Source organism: Tympanuchus pallidicinctus, unplaced genomic scaffold (genome assembly GCF_026119805.1).
Source record: "Tympanuchus pallidicinctus isolate F22 unplaced genomic scaffold, pur_lepc_1.0 scaffold28, whole genome shotgun sequence".
Lineage (NCBI taxonomy): Eukaryota > Metazoa > Chordata > Aves > Galliformes > Phasianidae > Tympanuchus > Tympanuchus pallidicinctus.
In genome coordinates this window covers 864,505-891,752 of record NW_026294745.1, presented here as the reverse complement: position 1 = coordinate 891,752, position 27,248 = coordinate 864,505, and the positions used below count along the sequence as shown (strand labels likewise).

The window sequence follows — 27,248 nt, the reverse complement described above, 5'->3', positions numbered from 1 at the left end:
CCCATAAACTCCATGGCAGGATTGGTGCCAGGAGTCAGTGGGGACCAATTCCTGGCAGCTGTGTGCCCAGCACAGCAGGGAATGCTTCCCATTTCCCCAGCTCTTGTTGCAGTGGGAGTGGGATCTGCTGGCAGGAGGCAAGGGAAGGGAGAAGGCCTCTTGCGCTGGCCCCATTCCTGCAGCAACACAGACAAGGTGAGATACACAAACTCAAGCCTCAGCTCCCATTCAATCCCTTCACAACAGGAGCAGTGAGCCCAGCAGTGAGAAGCAGCCTTTGCTGCAGGGGCTGCCAATTCCATCCCCGTTAATTGAATCAGCTTTGCCTCTGCTTTATGTCCTGTGACAAGGAGGCATAATGAAATTTTAAAATGCCATCATTTTACACCAAAAGATTATTAATAATCCAGCAACAACAACAACAAAACGCAATCAGGGGGAGCAGCCTGAGGTCCAAGTGAATTTCAGAGATTCATGGTGCTGGCACAGCGATTTCATGCCCCACTGGGTGCAGATGTGGGACAAAGGGGATGCTGGCAGCCCAGGTCCCCTCAGCACCACAAAGCCACAATGCAGCTCAGGACTGTGCCCAGCTTGGAGCCATGACTGCATCATTCTTTCACCCCCAGCTCTATTGGAAATCACCCGGCTGTGCTCACACCATAAAAAGAGAAGGAAATGCAGTCAGATTTCAGATTGCTTTCTCCTGCATCCAAATTGCATCATGGATCACATCCATGATAACTGCCACACTTCCTATTTTGCTCCACTCTTTTTTGTATGAGACACATCCTCGTGCAAATGGACTCCACGGTTTTATTTGCTAAATGGTGAATGGGCAAAACTCACTGCTTGCACCTTCCTCAGCCCCAGGCAGGAGCAAAATGCAGGGCAAGCAAGGAGCAAAGTGCAGAGGGAGATGAGGGGGGAAAAGGAAACTTTCAGAACTATCTGTTTAAATGAGTCTCTTATCAGTAGCACTGAACGTGCTACTTTAGCAGGCAAATTAGAACCCGTGCTCTAGCTTAACTAATAGGACAGCTTTTGACATATTAGGGACAGTCTTGATGAGCTAATTTGTTAATTAATGGCAGCCTCAAGGCTTTTGTCTCAGTAGATGTTGGCAAACCCTTTAATCTGAGGAGCTGCTCATCCTTTGGGCCCCATCTCCAGCAGTGCCTCCTCTTTCCTGGGCTGCATCTGGGACTCAGACCATGCTCCAAACAGCCCCACAACTCCTCTCCTTGTCCTCAACCCCCAGCTGAGTCTCTGTTCAGCACCAGCTCAGTTCCCCTTCCCCTTTTTGCAGCAGGATTCACAGCTGCTTTAGAAGCAGAGCAGGAATTGTCCACAGCTGAGCTGCCTCTGCCCAGCAAAGTTCAGACCTACAGGGAAAAAGAGAGAGGAAAAATAAAAAAGAAGAACTACTGGCTCAGATCAGAGTGAGAATTTTACTTTTCTTTCCCCCTCCATTAATTAATGAGCTAATTTACTTTAATAAGTGGTTATTTTCCAGGATCTGTGTGCTGACAGCAGGGCAAGCAATGCTCTCACGTGCAATAGGGCACCAACCCAATGCGGCAGCACCAGTTCCCCCATACTGAGTAGGGCAGAGCCCTGCTGTGGGTTCCAGCTCTCTGCTTTATTCCTGGGTATGGTGCTGTCGTGCCAGCCGTGGCCTTACTGAGGAAATATGCAGCAGGGAGACACCAGAGCCTCACTTATCTCTGCTGCATTGCTGCCAGGTGGGAAGAAAACCTGCAGGAATATTTGCAAGCTAATCAGGCAGAGCACTTGATTGGACCTCAGTATAACATCAGGGGAAGGCATGGAGTGGGGAGATGGCTGCACGGATGGGTGGGAGGGAGCATGATGTGCAGACCCAGCGTTGCCCCATTAATACAGGCAAGCAGCTGGCCCCAAATTAAGTCAATCAGCATCAAATTAAGTTGGCACCAAACTAAGCTGGAGTCAAACAAAACCATCCTGAAGCACCGCTATCCTCTGGGCTGAGGGCAGAACTGTTCCAGGAGGGACTGAGAATAAAAGTGGGTGCTGCAGTGGGGAAATCTGAGTCCCTGCCCACCATTAGCAGCTCCACTGGGGCCACTCGGTTATCTCTAGTTCTGTAAAACGACTGCTGAGAGAGGAGGGGTGAAGAGCATCTTCTCTCCCTGCCATAAAACCACCCCCAGCGTTTGAATTTCTGTGCCAGAGGATTAGAGAAAAATGAGAGCTATGCTCACGAGGAAGAACAATGGCCTCCTATTTATATTTAGCAGCACTCCTTGTAAGAGCCGTGGCCAAAATGCAATTTACAGGAACACAGCAAATTTCACAGCAATAAGGGACGCGCCAGGGCTCATCCACCCCCCCAGTTTCCATCAGCTCAATTCGGAGTCGCAGTCTGGTCCCTGGGGAGCCCAAGGGGAGGTGATGCTGCATGCAGAGTAGCTTTGCAGAGCCTCCCAGATTCAGGTTTGGATTTATGCAAGGACCTGGATGAGAAGCACACTGCAGACAAATGGGGAGCGGGCAAAGGGGTTTGGTTTTAGAGAAGGGAAAGCACAGGGCCAGCAGACAGAGGGATGTACAACTCTCTGCCGCAGGCTTTCATCCCCATACTGTGCTCCCACCCAATGCATTTTAATTGAATTGATTTCTCTGGATCAGCCTGAATCAGAAAACTTACCTATGGTGGGATCTTTGGGGTAAACACCATAAAGCAGAGGTGTGCATGGTCCCACCAGAGCCTTGGTGCAACTCCTGCTAAGACTTGCTCCTCTCCCTGAGACATGAGGGTCTATGGGGTCTTTGGTTCCCCATGGCTCTGCCTCTCCACCCCTACCTGGCTCCTCATCCAGCCTCTAAATGGCTTGTCTGTTAATTAAAATTAAAAGAACGAATAACAACAACAACAACTCCAATCCCAAATTCTATTCCAACCAGTCTGGAGGAAAACTCACATCCTTTGCCAAAGTGTGAGGGTTTTGCTTTCTTGGTCCTGGATTTCATGCTCAGAAAGGTCAGACCTCCCATACAGACTTGTTTCTCGCTGCCGGATTCACATTGCTTGTGATCCCACAGCCCTGCACAGAGCATCAGACCTGCTCCCACTCTTTTATCTCAAGCAGGGACCACGCACATGGAACGCAGAGGCTGTGGGCACTGGGGCTCGCTGTTGGGTTATCCCCACTTTCCCCCAGGACTCTCGCCATGGGGTGAGCCCTGGTAACCTTACAGAATCATTAAGGTTGGACAAGACCACTGAGTTCACCAAATCCAACAGCCAATCCATCCCCACCATACCGCTAACCATGTCTCTCAAAGACTTCTAGATCCATAAAGTCATCTGAGTTGGAAGGGCCTCCCAAAGGCCGTCTGTTCCCACTGCCTGCAGTGCGTAGGGACACCCACAGATCCATCAGTGCTCACAGCCCCGTCCCCTGACCGTGGGTGTCTGCAGGGACAGGAAAGATTGCAGAGATCCACTCGCGTTCCTCTTCCTGGCAAGATACAGAGAAAGACAACTTTCAGAAACCAAAGGGCAATGCATGAAGCAGATGTGCCATCAGTGATAAGGCAAAGCAAGGCTTTTAGCAACCAAATTTGCGCTTTGCACAGATTAGACATTAAAACAAACTCACTTAATTTCATGCCATATGCAAATCTTTACCAGCTGTCAGTTCTGTATTCACTGGAGACTAAATGTAATAGCTGAACAAGAGCACAAATGCAGCAAAGACTCCCGCAGAATCCCATCAGCAGTTCTGGGAAGCCAGGAGCTGCCTGGCCTCCTGCTCAGGCGCAGAACCCAAATGTCAGCAGGAGCCTCCATAAAACGTCTGCAAATGAAGTAACTAAAAAAGATGAGGCTATGACTTGCTTCTGGCACTGAAGCGTTCCCAGACGAGCTGCAATTACAGCTCTCTGCAGCATCCAGTGCTTGTTAATTTGGGCTGAGGAAGCAGCCAGACCTCCAGAGGAGAGACCAACCTCCAGTCATAGGCATGACACATGCAAGAAGGAACCCGTGAATGATGCAGCACAAGGAGAAATGCCCCAAATGCTGCTCCCCACCCACTCAGGGAGCTCAGCATGAGCTGCAGGAAGAAGGCACGGCTGGGGCATGCCAGAGGCAGGGATGGGCTGCAAGGCAAGGAGCAGAAAGGAAGACAACGTTTCAGCAGCCATAAAAGCACAGATTTACCATCCTGTCTGCCCCATAATTAAACGCAGCCGCATAAAGCGAAATGTTTCACAACTCCTTGAGTTCTGCACAGTGCTGGAGGAGCCTGATAAAGGTGCAGTCAAGCTGCTGAGGATAGCAGGGGCTGCACTGCTGCTGGCAGGGAGAGGCGAGCCTGGATTTTAATTTGGAAGAATTTCAGAGGACATTTTATTTAGCAGCATACAGGAAAATTAAGAGCATGACAAAAAACATGGACTACACTTGCTCCCTCCCCGTATTTCCAAGCTCAACAGTGCCGAGGTCCAAGAACAGCACAGATTGCTTTGCAAATCCATTTATTCCGAGTTCTGCCTCGCTTGTTTCTGAATACAGCTGCTGAGAAAAGTGGTGCACAGCTCCTGAGATCACAACAAGAACACCTGGAGACCCGACTGGTGCAGGGAGAGCCCCATTGTCCCCAGGGCCAAGCTGTGCCCTGTGTGCTGGTGGCACATCAAGGGACCCCAGCCCTCACCCGGGCACAAGGAGGGCATTGAGCAGCCCTGGAGCCTCTGCCAGCACACAGTCGCTGCCTCCCCAGCATCCCTGCAGCTGCTGTGGTTGCCACGGTTACCGAGCATCTCTCTCTCTCTCTCTCTCTCTCCAGGCACCTTTAAGGAAAAATGTCCCTGTTCTGCAGCCACCACTCCATGGCACACAGCTGCCTCTGGACTTTCCGCTCTCAGTTTCTGCCTCTATGCTCCCCAAGGCTGTGGGGCTCAGGTCCTGGTTCCCCAGAACAAAGCAGGCAGGACAGGGATGGCTGGCTTCTTTCTGTTGCTTCTTCCTGCTGCTGCCAAAATGTTCCTCAGCTGAAAAAAACAAGTAAACAAACAAACAACAACCAAAAGCAAGGTGAGGCTCTAGTCATCTCTAGACGTAGGCAGTGTAGGTTTTGGGGGTTTGTTCTTAAAGCACTGCTTCCAGGCTGATGGCAAAAGCACCTTCAAGATCAGCCACTCACTGTCTCGCCATGCAGGGCCCCCTCCCCAAGCTCTGACAGCTGTCACAACCTTTGCAGGGGGTGAGCTGACAATCTCACAGAGGAAAGCAGCTCCTTTTGTAATCCACTCCTACAAACCACCTACCCTCCTGCCTGTTTTAGCCCTCCTTGTCCTAAATTACAAGCCCAAGAGACTGTGAGCGTGCAGGAGTTGTAAGTATGGGATGATGTATCCTGCAGACAAGTCCCCAGCCAGCAGCTCTGTGGGAACACAGCGTTCCTCCTTGCTCCTGCAGCAGCTGGGAAGGACCAGGAGGTGGCTTTTTCCCCTATCAGGAAGCATCCATCTGCGTGCCATGACCTAGGGTTTCCTTGCTCCCCAGTAATCTGAGATCAGTGAAGCTCTGCACAGTGTGCCAGAGTGATGGGCAGCTTAAGCAGCATCGCTCCCATGTATTTCTAGCTGAACAAGCCCGTCACTCAGCCAGGGAGCAGGGAAGTAAAAGCAAGAAACGAGCTGATCACGCCCCATAAGCCCTCATTATTCCCGGAGGGCTTGGCTGCTGCGAGAAGCAGCTGAACGGCCACAGAGCTGGGGGTATCTGGAACTGAAAGCACAGAGAGGAGGCAGGGGGAGGCGATTTCCCTTCCGTTATTGACATGCAAATCACCCCCGCAGTAACTCCCAGGTTTAATATATTTCCAGATTGCCTGGTGTGGCGTCACATTAGTCAAGTCTATGTGGCAGTTAAGTCCAAAAGGACTCTGATTAGAGTCAGCATTTCCACAGCAGCTTCAAGGACAGGCTGGAAATAAGTGCATAGCACCCACCTTGCCCCTCTGCTGACCCCCTGCAGCAGGGAACCCATGGGTTTTGGGGACCGCAGGCCATAGCAGGAGAGCCCCTCATTGGCAGAGAGGACTGAGGGGCCCAGGGATGTGCATTGCAGCACCCCAGTTCCTGCCTGGGGACAGGACCAGGGGCATTCCTGCTACATTTGGATAAAGATTTCAGTGCCCCAAAGCCTTCCCGACATCCAGACCAGCGATATTGCACAGCTGATTGGAAAGCAGCACTGACCACGAGTGCAATAATGAAAAAGATTTTCCTCCGCACCGATGGGATTCCTTATTCCTTCCTCTCTCTGAATTGCATCTCTCATTATACCCACACATTGCCTCGCTCGGGCCCTCCCTGTTCTGCACGGCTCCATCCCAGCTTTGCTAAAAATCCCACTGAGCTCAGCTGCCAGATTGCTTTGAAAGTTTTCCTTTTGTCCATTCATTCCCATTGCTGCAAACCAATCTGTCTGAGAAGCTCATTCCTTGTTATTCATTAGGAGCGCCAACAAAGCCCTCTGTTCCTGCACTCTCTCAGAGCTTTGTTTTCAGCTCTCCATTCAGCCTTGCGTTTGTGCTCCTTGGATGCTCACACTAAAAGCTTAAATCACTCACAGCCCGAGCCCTCTTGCTCAGCGTCTTTAGTTTGCAGCTAGAAGTATTCTCGCTTTAGCTTTCTGCTCACCCTTCTATCTTCTCTTTAATTAAAAGCCCTTTGGTCTCTGCGCTGCTCGCTAGAACTTAAGCTAGGATGTGGTTTCTCTCTGCCACGAGAGCGGAGCAGCTGAGAATGTCAGAACCGTTTTTCACAACAACCTTGCTTTGACCCGGGTTTGACAGCTTTACCACCAAGCATTTCATCTCTTACTTGCCCATCTGTTCATTGATTAAAATCCCACACTCCAATATGCAGCTCTGCCTCCACAGCCAGGAATTCCCTCCCAGCACCACGGCTCTCAGATAATGCCCCTTCCCCAGCAAAAGAAGTAAAAAAAAACACAACAGGAAGCCACGCAAACTGCCCGATGGAAACTGGGAGGATGCAGGATCAGCCTTACAGCTTACTGTGCAAGCTCCAGAAATAGGAGAGATCTGCACTGGCAGCATCAGGAGCAGATCACCCCACACCTCCTTCGTGCGCACAGTGGCAATTTTATCCTGGGACACACAGTGCCGAAAGGAAGCAAGAGCCGCGCTCAGTCATACACGGATTTTAATGATAGCTGCCTCTAAACGCTGCAGGTGTCAGGATTCAGGAGGAAAGCCGCAACGCTGGGAGGCTTCTGTTGAGCAGCGAAATGAGTCAGTGCCACCTACCGGCTACGGGGATCCCACCACTCCCGCATCCACCCCATTCAGCCTCAAGTTTTATTATAAAAACTATCTCGGGTGGCATTTCCCATCACACCATGGCAGTGCTTCCAGCATCCACCTGCAGTGGGCACAAAACCAACGGCACCTCCTGGAGTGCCAATTCCTCCTGGAGGTTCTTGAGGCCCCCCATCAGAGCCCTCCAGCTCCTGATAGGGCTGTGCTCAACCATATCCAGAGCTTTGAGGATGTTCCAGTGGCCAAACCTTTGCTCCAGGGCTATGGCTTCATCCTCTCTGTGCCCTTGCCCTTTCCTACAGTCTTCTTTGGGATGCCCCTTTGCTGTCTCTGAAATAATCATAGATAATTGCAATGCACTGTGTACACAGCAACCCAACAGCTCTAAGGCTGCTGAGAGGTGTCACAGCCTGGATGAGACACCAGGCATTTCTGGCTAGCAGCATCACTCTCTTCTATAGCATTAAGTTTAATTGGTCACCAGTTTTTAAATGCATTTCACAACCATTTCAAAAGGAAAATACATCATCGCTCTGTAATTAATTCTGTAATTAGGCTCCGGTGCCCTGGCACTGAAGAAAACACACATTTCTGTCACATCTTTCTCTTGAAGGGCTGCTGTATTTGCTCAGCCCTCAGATATTAATTATCCCCCCCATTTATCCTCCAGCACTAACAGGCTGCAGCAGTCGGAGGACACGGCAGTTGTGCTGCAGGAATTGCCCCGGGCTCCATTTGCTGCTGAGGGTCTCAGAGCAGAGCTGCTGTTGGTCTCTTTGCAGGAATGCTGGCTGAAATAAAATCACCAAGCTGCTCCTGTCAGTCCTGGTAAAAAACAACGAGCACTTCAAAGAGCACAAAAAGGGCAGATTCTGCCTTTCTGGAAGCAAGGAAAGGCAGGCTGCCTGTAGCAAGCTGTGTGCAGCACAGCAGCAGCTCCTGCTCTGAGCTGCTTGTCCTCCCACACTGCCCTGCCCCAGGGTAGGCTGCAGCAGGCAGGCAGCCGGCATTGCCCAGCCCCACCATCCTCCCCAAAGCACGAGGAGATTCGGAGGGCACCCAGAGCCCGAGGAAAGCAAGCACTGCCGCAGACCAAGGCCTGAAGAAGGAGGCGAACCCAGCCAGTCTGCAGCCGTTGCCTAGCAACGCTAGAGGGGCCACGCAGTTCTTAAATAGCAGGTGTCCCGCACCCCGTCCAATGCCCGCTTTTCATTGGGCAGATCTCTTAAGATTGACATGATCTCTATCCAATCGTCACCCTCCACGAGCCTCTCCCGTCCTGTAGGCGTGGCACTACCCGGAAAACGCCACCGGAAGCGGTGCACAGGAAGTGGGCGGAACTCGTTGGAGAAGGAAAGGCCGTGTGCACCAATGAGAAGCGAGAAGCCGCGGGGCTCATCCAATAGCAGAGCGCGGAGGGCGTGGATGCGAGGAGGCGGGGTAACCTGGATAGAGCCGGCAACAGGAGGCTGAGGGAGGCGGCCAAGGTGGGCACGGGAGGGGAAGTAGGGCCTGAGGCTGCGGGGAAACGGGGCCGGGAGAGGCTAAGGCTTCGTGGGGGTGAAGCCTGAGGAGAGGCTGAGGACTGGTACTAATGGGAGATGGGCCTGAGGGGAGGCCAAAGGTCTGGGGGAGATGAGGAGGAGGGAGGGTGCCTGCGCTGTGGGTTCTGGCTTCAGCTGTTCCTGTTTGCAGGCAGAGGCGGTACGAAAGGAGATGTCCCTCGCGTCCGCGCTGGAAGCAGGATGAATCTCATATCTATGGCGGCAGAGCCCGAGCTGAAATGGGTAGCCCTGTGGGTCCGAGTCAGGTGGGCAGCCGTGCTCGTGCTGCTGCTGGGCTCCCTCCTGCTGCTGCTGCTGCCGCTGCCTGCCGTGGAGGAGAAGTGCCATGCGGTGCTCAGGGGGCTCTCCTTTCTGAGGAGTAAGCTGGGCACCGGCTATACGGGCGTCACCAGGTATACGGGGCAAAGTACCGGGCTGAGTGTCACCTCGAAGGGGCTGGAGCTGCTGGTGCTGAAGGGCAAGGCCTCCCCAGGTGAGTGTGACTGTTGGACTGTGTGATCTGAGAGATCCTGAGTTGATGCTGTGATTCCAACCCCCCTGTGTCTGGGGCATCTGCATCCCCTGCCTGAGCATCTCCTTGTATCTCCAATGGTAGTGAACTCTCACTACCCCACTCTGAGCTGGAAATTACCAAGAGGTCACTCTTGCCATCGCCAGGCAGCAGCCAGGCTGCATTCCATGGTTGGGTACTGTGCAGGTGTTTCTGTAGTGCTGTGTCATCTCAGCTTATCCAGGTGCTTTGTGCAGTGGTGAGATGTGATGAGGTAATTGGAACACCAGCAATAACAGGCTATGGTCACTGGCTTTAGTGGACAGGACATTCAATTGGAAAATATTCAGAGGAATCATTATGGTTCCTGCACGGTATCATTGACATTACAGCTATTATTGCTGGGAAGATGAAAAACCTGTGCTATTAGCAGCTGTGGAGGCTGCTCTCAGCAAGGGAACTGGCATTACAGCCAACAGAATGTACTCACAACTCTGCGTCCTCCCATACACAGCAGCCTGGTAGCCAAAGCAAGCTTTGCTACCATCAGAATCCTGCGCCTGTGCCTTGCTATTTGCAGGCCCTGCCTGGCCCTGGTTCCTATCAGGAGCAGCTCTGCTGCTGAATGCTCTGCCTGCGAGCAGGCCTAAAGCCCTTGGGCTTGTGGCAGGAGTACAAGTTCTCTGCTGCAGGTCTTATGGAAAAGTTTTATTTAATTTCATATCAGAGAAGGTGATAAGTCTCCAGAAGCTGTCGGTAGAACCCTGTGATCAAACTGCTCTTACTGTTGCATTTCAGAAGTGAAGTTAGAAGCCAAAGCAGCTCTGAACCAAGCCCTTGAAATGAAGCGCCAAGGAAAGCGAGAAAAAGCGCACAAACTCTTTGTATACGCCCTCAAAATGGACCCTGATTACGTGGATGCCCTGAATGAATTTGGCATTTTTTCTGAAGAGGAAAAAGACATTCTTCAAGCAGACTATTTGTACTCCAAAGCACTAACCCTCTCTCCCTGCAACGAAAAGGCTTTGATCAATCGGGACCGGACGTTGCCTTTAGTTGAAGAAATTGATCAGAGGTATTTTAGCATTATTGACAGCAAGGTTAAAAAAGTGATGGCGATCCCCAAAGGCAATTCTGCCCTGCGCCGAGTGATGGAGGAGTCCTACTATCACCACATCTACCACACGGTTGCTATTGAAGGGAACACTCTGACGCTGTCAGAAATACGACACATCATCGAGACCAGATACGCTGTTCCTGGAAAAAGTTTAGTGGAGCAGAATGAGGTGATTGGCATGCACGCAGCTTTGAAATATGTCAATACCACTCTGGTCTCACGAATAGGCTCCGTTACCATCACTGACATCCTGGAGATACACCGGAGAGTGCTGGGCTACGCTGACCCCGTGGAGGCGGGGCGCTTCAGGACTACGCAGGTGTTTGTGGGGCATCACATACCCCCACACCCCCAGGACGTTGGCAAACAGATGCAGGAGTTTGTGCAGTGGATGAACTCTGAAGATGCCATGAGTTTGCACCCCGTGGAATTTGCTGCGTTGGCCCACTACAAATTGGTTTACGTCCATCCTTTTACAGATGGCAACGGGAGGACGTCACGTTTGCTAATGAACCTCATCCTGATGCAGGCAGGCTACCCACCCATCACCATCCGCAAGGAGCAACGGGCAGAGTATTATCATGTCTTAGAAGTGGCCAACGAGGGCGATGTGAGGCCTTTCATACGCTTTATAGCTAAGTGCACTGAGACAACACTGGACATGTTGCTCATTGCCACCACGGAGTACTCTGTGGGCTTACCTGAAGCTGATGGCAGCAGTGGTGGATGCAAACAAACCATCCCTGTCAAGACCTGAAAGTTGTGGGCGTTGAGAAGGCAGGGAATACATGGGTGAACAGGAAGCCATGCTGCTCAGAATTTCTGCTGGGAAGAGACTTGACAGGAGGTGTCACTCTTTAGCATTTCATTTATTTAAAGCCTGTTACATTTGGTTAAGTTAATATAATTTATTTGCATATATTATGCCAAGCTAAATTGTTGATGTTGACTGTGTGCTGTAACTCGCCTGTGCTACAGTAAGAGGCGGGGAAAAACATCAGAGGGGCTGAACAAACTGAAGTAGAAATCATTTCATTTTTCCATAAAATTAAGCATTCAGAAGCTGCTTCCATCACAGCCCTACCCTAAGTCAGCAGCCTTGTCCTACCTCGTCATGGAGCTGCTAGGTGGGACAAAGCCTTAAAAGAGTTGTTGCTCTCATACTACCCCCTTCGTTCTTGTTCAGAACCCAAAGCCTTTGCAGTAACAGCATGCTCCCAGCTGCATTAGGCTGGCTTTCTCCTTCACTATGACACATTCAGCCAGAAAAGATGAGGAAGAAGGCTAGCTGCAGGGTGGCAGTCGCATTTCTCCCCTTCTGTTTCTGCTTTCAGTAGCATTCTGCATATTTACTTTCATTTGCCTTTCCTAGGGTAATGTATGTGAAACAAATGGGAAGTGTTTGGTTTCTGATTACAGCCCATGTGACTGGAACAAGACAAGAAATACTCTCTGACTTGTTTCACGGAACAGCAAGGTGCTCTTGGTATGTCTTCACCAGGACAATTTTGTGCTGAGACCCTGCTTCACCTTGCCTCCCCACAAGGCAGGTCCTCTGGGAAACTGCAGCTGTCTGCAGGTTTCTGTTCAGGATCTGAAAAGAGCTCGTTTCTGTAAGCTGCAGGCAGAAAAGGTCATTCCACATAGCCACAAGACTGCCTTTATCTGCTGGGCTGTTTTGGTAAGAAATCATATAGTGAGCTTGCCAAAAACTTAAGTTTCCTTCATCTACACAAGAGAGTTTTTCATGATAGGTTTATTAACTACCAAATCCTGTTATTCCTCTGATAAATGCATAAAGAACCACCTAAGGCCTCTCCCTACTGCAGTCTCAGTTTGCACAGCACCTGGAAGCTGCCGCCCAAGTCAAAGTGCTTTTAAGTTAAAAGCAGTTGCAGTTACACATTGAAACGAGTTGCTCCCTACACCCCACCTGCCAGCTGTGTAAGTGCATAATTCCAGGTATCATCGATCCCAACACCTTCAAGCTCAGAAGATGTGGAAGGAATGAATTCCTGTACTGTCCCAGGCCTATTTCTCTCCCCTCTAGCTCTCTTACCTGCAAGGTAATTAGGATACGTTTCATACAGCAAACAGACAACAAACCAAGACCAGGAATTACCTGTACACTGTAGCACCAGCCTCTCCTCACGTATTATTGCTGACAGGGAATGTGAACAAGTGTTCTATTTTTACAAAGCATGCTTATTTTTGTAGTGCAATGTGAGTATAAAAGTATTCTGCACTTTAGAGCTCTGGAAAAAAAAAAGACGTTCATTTTAATAACAGATTAATAAAGTATTTTAATATTAAGTCTGCAGTAAAATCAGAACTGCTCACAGCTCAGTTCCTGGAGTAGCAAGTTTCACAGCAAGTCCAACGTTAGCAACCCAAGGAAACTCCATTAATCGCTCCTGCTTTGTGCCTGCCTGACATCAGAGTGAGGTAAGCATCTGGAAATACCAGCCCCCACATTAAAGCTCCATATTAGATTGTTATTATATGCCACAAAGCAGATTGAGATCTCATGTTGCTGCTTCATACTGAGTGGTCAGCCCAAGCTCGTAGCACAGAAGCAAATGCACACTGTACTACAAACAAGCTCCACAGGAGGATTCAGGCCCTTGCTCTGTTACCCACACAACTGTTTTACACAGCAAAAACCTACAAAGCAAACCAAGTAAAGCCAAGTCAAACAAGCACAGAAAGTAAGCACTGAAAATAGTGTTTATTTGCAGCAGTGCTTATGTTGTACAAGTGAACTCGGTGCTGCTCTCCCCCTCACATTCAAACCCCCCACGTGCTGACTTCCAGTTAGCAGCATTTTTAGATAAGCAGTAATATTTCTATCCATGACCATGTACCAGGTTATTTTCAAGTCTGAGGTGATTACTGAAGTGGTTTCAAGATACTCATACTAAATGGAATGAACTACTTAAAGGTATGCAAGTGACACTGTATCTCAGCGCACCTGAGAGGTGAGGTACATCAGTATTAACTAGCTGCCATAGGATAAGTGCAATTCCAACACCCACATTTCAACAAAAGCAACAGTATTTATAGAAAACCTTTGAGAACTTGAGTTTAATAAACTGTGAAACTTCAGCGTGCACTTCACATTTGTACAAAACCATACAGAAACCACCTGCAAAAGATAGATGAACTAGCTAGCAAAAAAAAACTAACAAAAAAAATGGTCCTCAGCAAGAGCATGTACAGCTTTCATGGGGAAAAAATACCAGGTCTAAGTATTATCTCATGACACTTAAAAATAATCTGAATGTCTTTTACAAATACACAATATAAAAAACGGGTCAACTTGAACAGAACATTAACTGAATACACATATATGTATATTGTGTATATACATATACACAGAAATGTATAGAAACTCTCCCAATACTAAAATAGGCCATTGTGGTGAAGTTACTAGCATTTGCCATCTAACTCTTAATGGAAGGAGATCAAGGTGTGAACATGTTTCGGTGTAAAACGGGTCTGTCGTCAGAGAGAATGACTGCAATCACAATCTGAGCTTCTGACCAGTGGATCTCAACCAGGTTGTGGCCAGGCCTTCACATGGCATCTCATTCTTTAATGAAAGAGAAATATCTGTAAAGTATTCAGAAAACGGTGTGGCATCCAACCTGTACAGGAAATGTTTCCCCCTCATTACCCTCAATATGAGGAATCACATAACGCCATTTTACCAGAACGTAGTATAACTCTTTGCTCTTAAAAAACAGAGGAAAGTGGATTTGTTCCATCCTACTCTGATCTTAATGAATGCAGTAGTCCAGAACAGTATTTACATGTGATTGTGACTGGCGTTCTCTCCTTGCTAGCATAAGGACACAACATGGCTTCCATAAAGGCATTTCACATTTTACCAGCTCAGCTGATTGCTGACCATTTGCTCACTTGTTCAGCAGCATCTTGGCAAAATCAGCGTTGGACATCTTTTTAGGCTCCTCAGTGCTTTCAGACGAAGTTGCTGGTGAATTCTGGACCATCCCATTCTCAGCCTTAGCCACAGGATTACTCTGGCGTTGCAATGCTCGAGGCATCATGGAAAGCTGTGTCCTTCCCTTCCCTCGCCTGGAAAGCAAAAAATTGCACTTAAAAACATCCTCATGCTCTGTGAACGTACTGTTTTAGCCTAGAGAAACAGAAAGGGCTTTGTTTGATCCAGAGAACACTCCTGAAGTATTATTCTTGCTGTTTGTTTCAGTAGTAAGCAGTGCAAAGCTTACAGTGGATGCCCTTTGAAACAGCATTCCTAAACACTGACAGAAAAATGCCCAGCAGTTTCCAGAAGCTGAAGCTCCATGGTTTATCTACAGGGTAAAAGTAATTGCAAGCAGCAAGAGCACTCGGGAGGAAGAAAGAGCAGCCTCAGAACTCATTGTGAACAGACTTTGGAACTCTTTGAAAGAAGAGGCTGTGGAAGTTAAAAGGGCTCAGGTACGAACATCAGACCACAGGACGTCCAACTCTTGGTCACTACAGACCTATTTCTATTGCTAATGTAAAGAAAAGTCTACTTCTCCATCAATCAATCATCATTATTATTTAGTACCTTGTTCCCTCACATTCCAGAGGGAACTCCTACATTTTTGCCTACAAAGCAACCCAATGTTTGCTTTCAAGCACCCCCAAGCTGTCTCCCTTGCCAGCACTTACGCTCCATAAATCTGCCGTGGCACTGCAAACTGGGAGGCTCTGCCTGCCTCAGCCTTGTCTGGCAGCTTTCGGAGAGGTGGGTTACTGATTGCCACCTTGATGACGTGTTCCTTAATTGTCAGGCCATCCATTTTCAGCACGGCTTGCGAGGCCTGGGCTTCGTTTTCAAATTCCACGTAGGCCAGGCCCTAAATAAGGAAAAAGGTAACCCATGTTAGTTTTAGTGCTTCTTCCTCTGTGTGACTGCTGGAAAACACCATACAGAAAGTGGAACTAAACACGGCCACAAATCCCAGTATTCTTTAAGATTAACTAATGAGAAGTTCTTACCTATGCAAATCTATAACCTGCATTCTTTCTTCACACATAATTTGTGGAAAAGGTATTTAAAAACAAGATCCCAATAAAACGTAACAAAGTACTGCCTCAGCAACAAGGCTTTACTTCTAAATATACACCATACATATATCCAGGATAGATCTGATATCAGATAGATTTCCATTCACAGGGGGTGAAAACACCACACGAATCCATGCAGCTAGAACAGAAAGATCCACAAGAACTCTTCTGTGATTTTCCATTACACTACAGTTTGCATCTATGGAAGGAAGCCCTCTAACATAGGCCCACCTTAGTTCCATGGGGAGTACAACCCACCCCAAGCAGCAATACCAACACAAAGGCACTGCTTGTAAGTGACTGCAATCGCTGCCTCCAGAACAGAGATGATGACAAAAGCTTTCTTTGCAGGAAATGAATCTGTGTCGCTTGCACAAGGTAACAGCTGCTAACCACCTGCTGCTGGTACAGCTTGAGTAATGGTGTCTTGTTTCCAGCAGAGCAAAGGAAAAGGCCTCCCTTGGCATCTGCTGTGCTAGGCTGCTACCAGGGAGTGCACTATAGCTGGGAGGCATCACCTCCCAGTTCTCTTATTGCTATTCTGAAGTTCCACTCAAACCCTTATGCTGTGTTTTTGGATTAGCCAGCTTCACAGGGCTAGAAATACACCAGGATTCATACAGCATTCAAATTCTAGAGTATTTGTTTGTGGTTTAAATAAAATCACAGCTCTCACAGCAGAGAACATGGACTACACAGGGCTTGGGACACCAAAAGAGAACTCTTTAGAAGATATGCACCAACAGGAACTGTCCTTCAAATACTAAGTTAAAAAGAAGTTAAAAATCTAATCTAAAATGCATACACATCACCACCAGGATGGCACCTGTTGGAAACACCCAACATCCAGACAGGGCAGAGCTTTCAGGTGGAATTTTGGCAGAACAGCCACTGGTTTAGTTCTTAGTTAACAAACACCCATTTATTCCAGCATGGAAATAACACCTGTCAGAAAGGTGTCTCATTTCTCACTGGCAAATCCATCATTGCAGCAGGTGCTCTGAACAATAGCATCAAGAAACTGAAGATAGAGGAGGAAGGGAATCAGTTACAACAAGTGAACTCTATCCAGTCAGTGACTTCAGAAACAAAGGTTCTTTGCAGGTTCACTAATGCCTCTTTTTTATTAAACTGAAAATGCTGTAGATAATCTTCCCCCCTCCCCATTTACATCACACACTTTTCTTAAGCAACCGAATAAGCATTTCAGAAAAAAAATCTCATTGTCCTCTTTTTCTTATCTGTTGGCATAAAACCACATGTTGTATAAAGGTTGACCACAATAATTATTCAAGGCATTTGCATTAAGCTGTAAGACCTACTTTTTGTACCCAGATCTTGTGAAAAGTTTCTTTTTGAAGGATTTCATTGAAATTAAGAGTGCATTAATGATGCCTACCTTGGGTTTTCCAGCTCGGTTGGTGACCAGCCTAATGTCTTTCACATTCCCATGGGCTTTACATATATCTTCCAGCTCCTCCTTAGTGCAGGAAAATGGCAGACCAGATATAAACAGCTTGTGTTTCTCCAGTGTAGTACTATACCTGAACACCTGAAGAAATTAAAAGGCTGTTAGTGCTCAAATCAGTTAGAAACAAAGGGAATTTCAACCTATTATAAAATGCTCAGGCATTTGAGGTTATATTTCTGTGATTAAAAATAACAACAACCCACTAAAGCCACAAGCAGCACCTTGACAGATTGACAGTGGTGCTCACTTAGGAAGCTGGTACATGGTACATCACACCATTAAGGTGCTCCAGATTATTCAAAGATCCACAGGAATCTGTTAACATCAATCCTAGTTTATGGCAACATCACACAGTATATAGAAGAACTAGAAAATGCTGAGACATTACCATTCCCAATTAATACACGACGAATTCCCTAGATGCAGGCAGTCTGAAAGCAGAACGTTCTGCTAGCTTTCCAATGCACTCCCACTATTCAATTTATTCCTTATTCCAACATATTCAACATACTATCGAAAGAATGAAAGTTTACCTTAAAGTCTGGATTCTTGTTCTTGTCAACACAAGGAGAAACAAACATGGGTCTTCCCTCCACGACTTTACGATCCAGCCCAAGAGCCTGCAGAGCAGACTTCTCGTCCTTGAACTCCACATAGCAGTAGCCCCGGAAAGTCCCCTTGTTGCTGAAAACTGGACGGATTTGAGCAACCTCCCCACAGCTCTCAAAGAGCTCTTTCAGTTTTACTTCAGGATCTGTCATGTTGTAGGAAAGGTTGCTGACGAAGACGGTGATGTTGTCTTTGCTGCTGTCATGCAGAACTTTTGGGACGTCTTTTCGGCTGGTGGATGGCTTTTCCTTCTGGTTTGTGGAGTGATCTGGTTTCTCAGGTCCACTTCTTCCAAACAGCCCAGTTTCCAGCTCCATGTCTTCTTCAAGAAGCAAACCATCACCATCTCCCTTATGTCTCTTGCTGGGTTGCTCTGCAGATGAATGGAATTGAAAGACTTAACAGAGAAGTTAACACCATTTCACTTCCCACTCAAATTAGTTTGTCCTCCATCACCAACGTGGAATCTGCAAATAGCAAACATGAATGAAATCAAGAACACAATGACAGATCCCCCAGACAAAACAGAAACTTCCCTCTGGTTCTTATTAATAGTTGATTACTTGCCCAAGACAGCAAGGACTTAAATGGAAGCACCAATGATACTTTCTCTATTTTTCCATCAGCTACAACTACTGACTCATGTTCTAGGAGGTTCTTTATTAAAAAAAATTAAATATCTTAAAATCTTCTTATCACCTTCCAAAAGACTGCTACACAACCGAGCAACCCAATTTAGCCTGATGACTCCGCATCATTTGATGAGTTGAATCATTAAAAAAAAATAAAAATCAACACATTATTCATCTGAAGTAATAAAGATCTTTTAAAATCCGTAATAGGTTTTTTTTTAAACATTCACTTCTGGCCAAAAAAACATTTAGCCTTGCTTTCACTTCATAACGTAATGAAGATTTCCTTGGAAAAAGAGCACCTGAAAAGACAGCACTTCTAAGGGCAGTGATGGCACCTCCCCATCTGCCTTTAACTGCAGGCAGACACCTGTGACCAAAAGATTGAAACTCTTTTTTCTTTATTTTCTTTTTTACCTTCTTCCTCTTCTTGTCCCCATTCACCCTCATCATCATCATCTGCTTTGCGCTTTTCTCCAATCCTATTTTTCTTCGCCTTTTTGGAAGCTTTCTTTTCCGCTCGAGATTGTTTTCGTTGCTCAGCTTTCTCCTCCTCCTGCCTTGCCAGAGCAGCTTCTTTCTCAGCAGCCTAAAAACATGCAAGATTTTTTTAGGTGACTGCAGACTGCAGAACATTCTCATATGCTGTTTTTGTCTTTGCTTTTTTTCTCCACTCAACTGGGAAGGTTTTCTCCGAAGCTTCATTACACAAACTAATAGGATCATCACTGAAAGCACATCTCAACTGTCTGCTCTTATAGCTTTCCTGGTGTGCTCATGTTATTCGTGTATTCATCCGAGTGCCAAAAGGTGAAATAAAAAAAACAGCATCAAAAATAAATTAATCACACTTTAAAATGAAAGTCAATATTTCTGAAGCTTTAAGACAATTTGGGCTTATCTACATGAACCAACGTTAGAAATCTGACATTCATGGCTCATCAGCAGATATTTCCAATAAACTGTTTATATAGCTCACAAAGCTCTGACCTTTGCTCTCTGTTCATTAACACGAGCTAATCTGTTTTCTGTTTTCTGAACAGCTGCATCCCAGTCTTCCAATGTTCCTAAAAGGTTTAAAAAAAAAAAAAAGCCTTGTATTCAGCCTTAAAATAAATTGCAAACACAATTCTAGAAAAATATGAATCACTGAGTTCTGTCATTATTCATGGCAATTCTAAATATAAATGAACAGCCTTCAAAGAAAACAACACCTAATCAGAGCAGAAACCCCCCATTTGTCATACAGCACTTCAGAAATGCATGGAAAAATCCAACCAATTTCAGCTGGCTCTCAATCGGTCCAGAGAAGGGAAAGAAGTTTTCTGTCTGTCTGTCCACTGACTACACTGTAAAATGAAATGATGTGCAGTTTGTTACCTTCTATCCTTTCCAGTGTGAGCAGCACCTCGCAGACATGCTCTGGATAGTCACTTGTGCACTGCACTGCTCGATGCAAGGCCTTCCTGCAGTGCTGGGTGTCACCATGAGCTCTGCAGTGTAGAAAACACAGCAGTAAGGAGCCAATCCTCTACATGGTGACTGCAAAGCAGGACTGTTAACTACATTCTATGTAAATCCTCCCTCTCCATCACCAGCTAGCTCACGCTACGCTTTGTTGCTGCAGTGTTTCTAAACTATACTCCATAGACCTTCTCTGATAACCTCAAAAGCACACCATAAACCCTTATGAAGAACAGCTTTGCTGAGCAAACCAGACTTCTCTCAAACAGACGAGCAAATTAAGAAAAGGTTATACACACACAAACACACACAGTTCCCTCCAGCCAAGCTCTCACCTTTCCAGGTTATAATATTCCAGCCACATGTTAGCATACTTGGCATTCCCTTTAGTCATAATGTTGTCCCAGAGCTCTCTGGCCTTCTGCATGTTATTACATAAGCGGGCCTGAAAAGCAGAACTCAACACGTTCAGTACAGTTCAGGACTATTTGTTAAGCACCACATCCCTCCCTGCCATCCCCATCATCTCCTCACCAAACCAACCAAAGAACAAAGAACCCCAAGAAACCCCAAAAACCCATGAACATAAAAACTCAACCCACCTAACTAAGCACACAAACCCAGCAAACAGAATTAAACACCTGAGGTCATTCTATCACTGAGTAACACCCCCTGTGCCCACCTGCTGTATCAGTCTCAGTTTCTGGATCTCACATATAACTTCATTTTGATCACTGTTTCTGAACTTTTCCTTCTGTCTTTATTCATTCTTGTTCCTAATACAGCACACTGATACCAGTACTAGTTTGAAACTAGCTTGTGTAGGCAACACTAAATTAAGGAGAATTCAAGGCAATTTCCCAGAGTGAAGTATTCAGCTCCAAAGCACCATGGCTAGTCTGCTGATCAAGGTACTTGCATGTCTGTACTGCAGCACAGCCACAGCAGCAGAGACATTCTAAAAGCCCTGGTGATTTTCTCTAACAGACTGCTGTCCTCTCCAGGACATCCTGCCTCAAACCAGATGCTACATTATGTGCAGGAATGGTAAAAGAAAGATTTACTCACTGAAGTTACAGAGACAAAATGAAAAGTACAAGAAGATTGCCTGCAATCGCTGGAATGCTTAAAGAGAAATTCCCTCTGGTCTAGCAATTAAAATAGAAAAGATAAAAGCATCACCTCAACCCTTGCCCAGTTCTGCATGATAGTACAGGATGGATCTCCACTTTCACTGAAGCCTGGGAAGAAAAACACTGTTTGTGAATGGCTTTTGGAAAAATTATTCTGAACAAAGCAAGTGAAACATTGCATGACTGAACTTACGCTCTTCTACTTCCTGTTTCAAATACTCCACAGCACGGGCAAACGCAGATCGCAGCTCTTCAAGTTCTTTACTGGAGTCTGTAGAGAAGAGAAAGAAATGCCTTACTGTTACCATTTTCATTTCTCATCCCCTAAAGCCTCTTCACCAACACCCATGTATGACTTCATTTTGGCAGGAAACAAAACAGGTCCAACTCACTACTTGAGTAAAACTCAAACAGCAACAAAATTTAACACAAGCAACAAAGCCCATCAAGTAGCTAAAACATAAATTAGGGCCTTTCTGTGACAGCACGATCTATTCTTTCAGCAAGGAACTGCTCTAAAATAGTTGATCTTATAGACAATAATTGGGGGGAGAAAGTAGTTTTTGTGAGAGATACAAAGCTTGTGTTTTTCTGTATGCTTGTTTTTAATAGCAGTTCTGTGCATCCGAAATAGTGGCAGTAAACAAATGTATATTCAAACATATTGTACATACCTTGTGTGAAATCCACCCTTCTTCTCAGGTAGTCAAGATATGCCTGCCAGATTTCTACATAGTCTGTTGCCTGAATAAAGCCTGCATTCAGAGCCTTTTCAAACATGTCTGAAAGAAATGGAGGGAAAAAACCCACACAAACATGTATTTCCTTTTCCATTGTATTTCAAAGTATAGGACAAAGAAAATACAAGAAGTCCTGCACACAGTGAATTAGTTAAGAAATTCAATGTAAAGCCAGTTTAATTCAGCAGTGCTCAAGCAAAGCTTGAAATGAAGCACTTGCTCCGAAGTGAAGCTGCTCAACCAACACAGCTGTGCCTCAGAAGCACACTACTGTAAATTTCATCAGTTCTAAGACTGCTACAGAAGGGTTGCAATGAATTCTACAGGTCACACATCATTTAGAGCACAGCAAGCAGTTCTGCACTGTAAAGAAATTCGGTTGAGATCATCTTTCCTTACCAGAAATAATGCAGTGATCAACTCCATGCCTCTCCATTGCCAAAAGATACTGAATCCAGAGCCCAACGGTCCAAGGACAGTTCCTGACAGCACGGTCATGGGCAGACAAAACCAACTCTTTCACTTTCAGCTGCCGGTCCTGAGATAATCACACACCAAAGTTTTAAGCTCCTATGAGCCAAAAAGCCCACCCAAGATAAATATCAGCTTAAAAAACTAAAACCTTAAAAATATATATTTTATATTTGAAAGTTTAAAGACAGGATTGGTATTTCAGATTCTATATACACATAAGAACTCAGTGAATGCCCTCAAAACAGAAAGGAGGAGCAGAACAAACAGTAACTCTGTGCCATGTTAAGGCTGGGGAAAACATAAACAAAAACCCACAAGGAAAATAAAACCTCAAGATTTTTTTTTCCTTCCTTACCAAATACTGATTGTAGCGTGCCCACAGGTCAGGTACAAGGCAGTTCTCAGCCAAAGCTCTCTCGTAGATCAACTGAATGCGAGCTGGATCACCAGCTTTCATTTCAAAATCAATGTAAGCTTGGTATTCTGCCAGCTTCGGTGTCTCAGCACCCAGCTATAGGACATGAAAAATAAAAACCTTCTAAACAAAGCACGATTCAAACAGCTTAAATGATTCAGTCGGTCCTGCACAACATTTCAAACCTGAACTCGGCCTCTAAATATCAACAGCTCCACCAGTTTTAGTGCTGGGAATTACACTGCAGCTTTTGATTTAATTCTTAATTTTAAAGGAATGTGTAAGCAACAACGTTACCAGTGCCTCTTCGTATGGTTTACACTTCTCCAACTGCTGGAGAGCTTTTTTGTAGCTCTTTATTGTTGTTTCTGGTATCGGATCTTCGGACCACTCCTCATACTCAGCATATGAAGCCTCCATATCTGTTAAAACAGACACAAAATCCCATCACTAATTTACTCAACAGACTAAATAATCATAATTCAACCTCTGCTTGATTCTAATGTGTTTGTGTTTCTGTTTATAGTTTTATACCTTAACTGTCAGATTACCACAATTAAAGGGTTCAGACACTTTCAGCTTATAGGTGTAATGTGAACAAAAACTTAGAACAAGCTGCTCAAAATCATTAGCTTTTACTTTACAAAACCAAAGTTGCAAGATTTTCCCAGGGCTTTACAGAAGAAACAAACCTAGATTCTTTCAATGGGCAAATAAAGAAGTTTAAGACCTACACCACCTTTCTCCTGTATGCAGACAAAGCAGCAAGAAAGGGACTTGAAGAGTTTAAAGTATGAAACTGATACAGGAGGACTATCAATCCAGCTGTCAGCATGTATCATTTACCTGTCAGCCAATGTTCTTACACAGTGAGCTTCTCAGCTGAATTCCCAGCTCCTAAGGGCCATGCTTTGTGCTAATTGTACTTTAAACAGCCTGAATGACCTCAAACCACACACCATGGAAACACATAAACGAACAAACAGGAAACGTGCATCATTCAGGGGGCCCCAAAGACAGGCAAACGCAACTGATTCATGAACACCCAAACACCCCAGCTGCAATCTGTGTGGCTCTACTAAAAGAATAATCACAATTAATGCCTACTTTGCCATAATACAGTTTCTCCATGCCAGCTCCCCAAGCACACAGGCTCTCACCTAACAGTGGGATCCCCAGCTGGCGCCTGAACAGCGTGTGGATCCTCTCAAGCTGGCTGCAGAGCATCTGCTGCTGCTCAGGGGACGGAACGCTGCCAGGAGCTGGCTGCAAACAAAAGGATTGAAACCGAATCAGCTCCCTCAAGCCTGAGCTGATGGACATGAAGGGGTATTGCTTATGGGCTGGGGATCTGGGCTCCAAATGACTACTACACGATCCTTGAAGGACACACATGGCCAACCTGCTGCCGCGAAAGGTAAAACTTGGAAACTGCTAGAGACAGAAGCTGATGAAAGTACAAAGCATCCCCCAGTGAAGGCAGACACAGTGGGAAATGATAACCTGGAGAACAACAGATCATGCCAGTTCACAAACCTACAGATAGGTTTTCACTAAATCCCTGGTGCTTGCAGAGATGAGTTAAGACTCCAGATTCTTTTTACAAGCAGAAGAGTATTCTGCCATTACTCTTCTGCTTGGACATTTCATTACTGATCAACTTCCACATCTTATGTAGCAAGCTACAAGGGAATAGAAATATTCACATTCTGGTCATCTACCAAAGTCTGGTGTTTCAAAAAGAGTGAAACAGTGAATAAATTCAACACTGAGGTGCAAGGCAGCCTAGAAACACAAACATGATTGATTATAGGCAAAAGCATTCACTGGAAAGAATAATAATGCTTAATAATGAAGATACAGCTGAAAAGAAACAAGTGACACCACAGCCTCTCTTCTCCCAGGAGGCTGATGATGGAGCAGCGTAAGACTTCAGAAGCTCCACCACAACTTCTTACTGCCAGCAGCCCACCAGACCAGCCTTACCTGTGCTGTCTCCAGGATGGCATTCTCAAACTCACGGTAAGCTTCCCACAGAGCTGTTCCTTTTGTCACGTGCAGCCCCACTGCTGTCAATGCTCTCTCAAATATGGAGCGAACTTTCTCAATTCCCCCTTCCTGACCAATGCCACCGATTGAATACTGGGCATATTCCAGCCAAATTTCAGGACCTAAACAAAGTTATGAGAAACAGGTGAGCTAACGTCCTCGAAAATAAAAAGGCATCTCAAATACTTATCAAAGACATAACCGTTTTCTTTGCTATTCAGTGTAGTAGACCTTTAAATGGTTTTCAACTCCCATGCTTCAGGAAAAAAAAAACACTCCATTTGATCCCATTTCTGCATTACAACATAATGAAAAAGCTTTCCTCAGAAAAGAAAATCATAACCTGAAGGCAGCAAATTTTATAGCACATATTAACATGTATTAAGAACTTACAGATGTAGTCTTTCACAGCTCTCTCAAACAGCTCATAAACTTTCTCTCGCTCTGAGATTTCAGAAGCCATTTTTATCTCATCCTTCAACCAATCCAGCCAAATTTCTGAAACCAAGAAGTTTACAAATCACCAATGCTTGGAAAAAAAACCACAAACAAAGCAAAAAAGCCCTCATTTTCAATGTTCTTTTTACATTTTCGGTTAGTTTTTAATAACAGTCTTAAAAATGGGAACAAAGACAATGGGAAGAAAAGAGCAATTTTAAGTCCCCACATCTACGCACAATTAATTTAAATGAAAATGTTGGTACTGATCTCTGGTGATCTCCATCATCACACTGATGATGCTTATTCAGTATCAGCTGCAAGGAGAAGCAGCTCTGTACCTTCAGTAAGTGGGAAGAGTTCACTCATCTTCTGCCGAGCTCTTCTGAGCTTCACCAGCTCTCCCTCCTGGCGAAGCAGCTTTATCAGATCCAAGTGGCAGTTGTAGTCAAAAGCATTGATGGAAAGCTTTAAAAAATAAATAAACTTTTTTGAAGGCACGCAGAAGTCAGAGAATATTTAGCAGAGCAGAACTTCACACTTTATTTTGCGGCATGCAAATCCCCTCATCAGTTCATAGCATCAATAAGGCTGGAAAAGATCAGTATGATCACCAAACCCCATCCCAGCTCACCCCCACCACACCCACTAACCATATCTCCAAGTGTCACATCTCCATGTTCTTGAACCTCTCCAGGGATGGTGATCCCACACCTCCCTGGGCAGCCTGTCTCAATGCCTGACTGCTCTTTCAGAGAAGCAATCTTTCCTAATACTCAACCAGAACCTCCCCTGGCACAACTTAAGGCCTCACCTCTTGTCCCATCACTGTTACTTGGGTGAAGAACCAATCCTCACTGTGCTACAATCTCTTTTCAGGAGGTTGTGGAGAGCCGTCAGGTCTCCTCTGAGCATCCCTAGCTCCAGACTAAGCAATCCCAGCTCTTTCAGCCTCTCCCTAGAGAACTTGTACTCCAGATCTGCTTCACAGCTCTGCTGCCATTCTTTGCACACGCTCCAGGGCCTCAATGCCTTTCTTTTAGCAAGTGACCCAGAACTGAACACAGCACTTGAAGTGCGTGGCCCTCACCAGGAGCAAGTACAGAGGGACAATCACCTCAGTGCTCAGTTACACAGAATCACAGAATTGTAGGGGTCAGAAAAGACCTCTGAGGATCCTTCAATCCAACCACTCCATAAGAAAGCACCCTGGTGGATTTTGAGCATCTTTAGGGAAAGAGACTGCACCACCTCCCTGGGCAGATCATGTCAGGGTTCTGTCAACTTCACAGTGAAGAAGTTCTTTCTCTTGCTCAGATGGAACTTCCTGGGTTCCAGTTTGCGCTCACTGCCCCTCGTCCTTTTGCTAGGCATGGCTGAGAAGAGCCCGGCCCCATCCTCCCGACTCCCACTCTGACAAGTACTTCTCCCTCAGCCTTCCCTTCTGCAGGAAGGGCAGCCCCAGGGCTCACCAGAGAGAAGCTGCAGGCCCCGACCACCGCTGCAGCCCTCCCTACAAGATCCCTTTTATAAAAACTGAGCTTTAAAGTTCCGCACAAAGCTGAACTCACAGCCCCAAGAGCCCCCGGGTGCAGACAGCGCTGAGCAACACCCACAGAGCCCTCCTCAGCAAACGCGTTGTAATTCCTTCAAAAATCAAGGAAGAAGCCACCATCGCAGTTTATTTTCAACATGTAAGAGCTGCTCACTGAGCCTCTCTCGCCCTCGAGCGAGAAATAAAATCAAATTAAAAGGGACAGCTCGCACTGCCGGCGCCCAAAGGTGACCGCATCACCTCCGGAGGCGTTTCCAAGGCTTCACGACCAAAGCGGGGCACGGCCGGGCCCCACCTGCTCCTCCAGCCGTTGGATCTCCGCCTCGTTCTCCTTCTCCTCATCCTCGCCGTCGCCCGACGAATCCGAGTCGCCCTCGTCCTCCGAATCGCCCCCCGACTCGGGGTCGCCCTCTGCCATGCGCTTCTCCTCCTCCGCCGCCGCCGCCGCCTCGGCTCCCGCCGCCGCCATCTTGTTGCAGCTCGCCTCGCCGCCGGCCGCGCTCCGCCAGCCGTCGGGGTTGGCCACAGCGCGCCTGTCCCAATACTGCACGCTCCCCACAGCCAAGAGAGGTGAGAAGAAGGAAGAGAAATTCTCTCGGCGAGGTTCCGCGCTTTTGCGCGCCCCACAGCCACAGAGAGCCGAGCAGCTCAGCGCGCTGCCCCTTGTAGTC

General features: G+C 46.5%; 2 protein-coding genes across 2 annotated transcripts; one reads left to right on the top strand and one right to left on the bottom strand.

Annotated features, from left to right (window-relative positions):
* Nucleotides 1-8,748: 8,748 nt before the first annotated feature.
* Nucleotides 8,749-12,828, top strand: FICD (FIC domain protein adenylyltransferase). The gene is made up of 3 exons (XM_052691312.1): nt 8,749-8,830; nt 9,039-9,380; nt 10,197-12,828. The coding sequence occupies exons 2-3, from the start codon at nt 9,089-9,091 to the stop codon at nt 11,270-11,272; spliced, it is 1,368 nt and encodes a 455-aa protein (XP_052547272.1). The 5' UTR covers nt 8,749-8,830; nt 9,039-9,088; the 3' UTR covers nt 11,273-12,828.
* Nucleotides 12,829-13,219: 391 nt separating this feature from the next.
* On the bottom strand, nt 13,220-27,229 carry SART3 (spliceosome associated factor 3, U4/U6 recycling protein). Its single transcript, XM_052691304.1, has 19 exons — nt 26,873-27,229; nt 25,364-25,490; nt 24,978-25,082; nt 24,522-24,706; nt 23,696-23,801; nt 22,833-22,957; nt 22,476-22,631; nt 22,046-22,184; nt 21,581-21,688; nt 21,100-21,177; nt 20,956-21,014; nt 20,109-20,218; nt 19,690-19,802; nt 19,300-19,376; nt 18,727-18,898; nt 17,602-18,050; nt 16,997-17,149; nt 15,199-15,386; nt 13,220-14,613 (listed from the first exon to the last, which is right to left on the bottom strand). Exons 1-19 carry the CDS (start codon nt 27,044-27,046, stop codon nt 14,433-14,435), a joined length of 2,805 nt encoding a protein of 934 aa, XP_052547264.1. The 5' UTR covers nt 27,047-27,229; the 3' UTR covers nt 13,220-14,432.
* Between the last annotated feature and the right edge of the window lie 19 nt (nt 27,230-27,248).

What these genes read in the sequence shown, in the direction of transcription:
- FICD (XM_052691312.1), top strand. Translation starts at nt 9,089, where the DNA reads ATGAATCTCATATCTATGGCGGCAGAGCCCGAGCTGAAATGGGTAGCC. An exon ending in GAAGGGCAAGGCCTCCCCAG is followed by an intron (nt 9,381 to 10,196) that starts GTGAGTGTGACT and finishes GTTGCATTTCAG; the next exon opens with AAGTGAAGTTAGAAGCCAAA.
- SART3 (XM_052691304.1), bottom strand. Translation starts at nt 27,046, where the DNA reads ATGGCGGCGGCGGGAGCCGAGGCGGCGGCGGCGGCGGAGGAGGAGAAG. An exon ending in ACTCTTCCCACTTACTGAAG is followed by an intron (nt 25,083 to 25,363) that starts GTACAGAGCTGC and finishes TCTTGGTTTCAG; the next exon opens with AAATTTGGCTGGATTGGTTG. An exon ending in GGGACAAGAAGAGGAAGAAG is followed by an intron (nt 18,051 to 18,726) that starts GTAAAAAAGAAA and finishes ATTCATCTGCAG; the next exon opens with AGCAACCCAGCAAGAGACAT.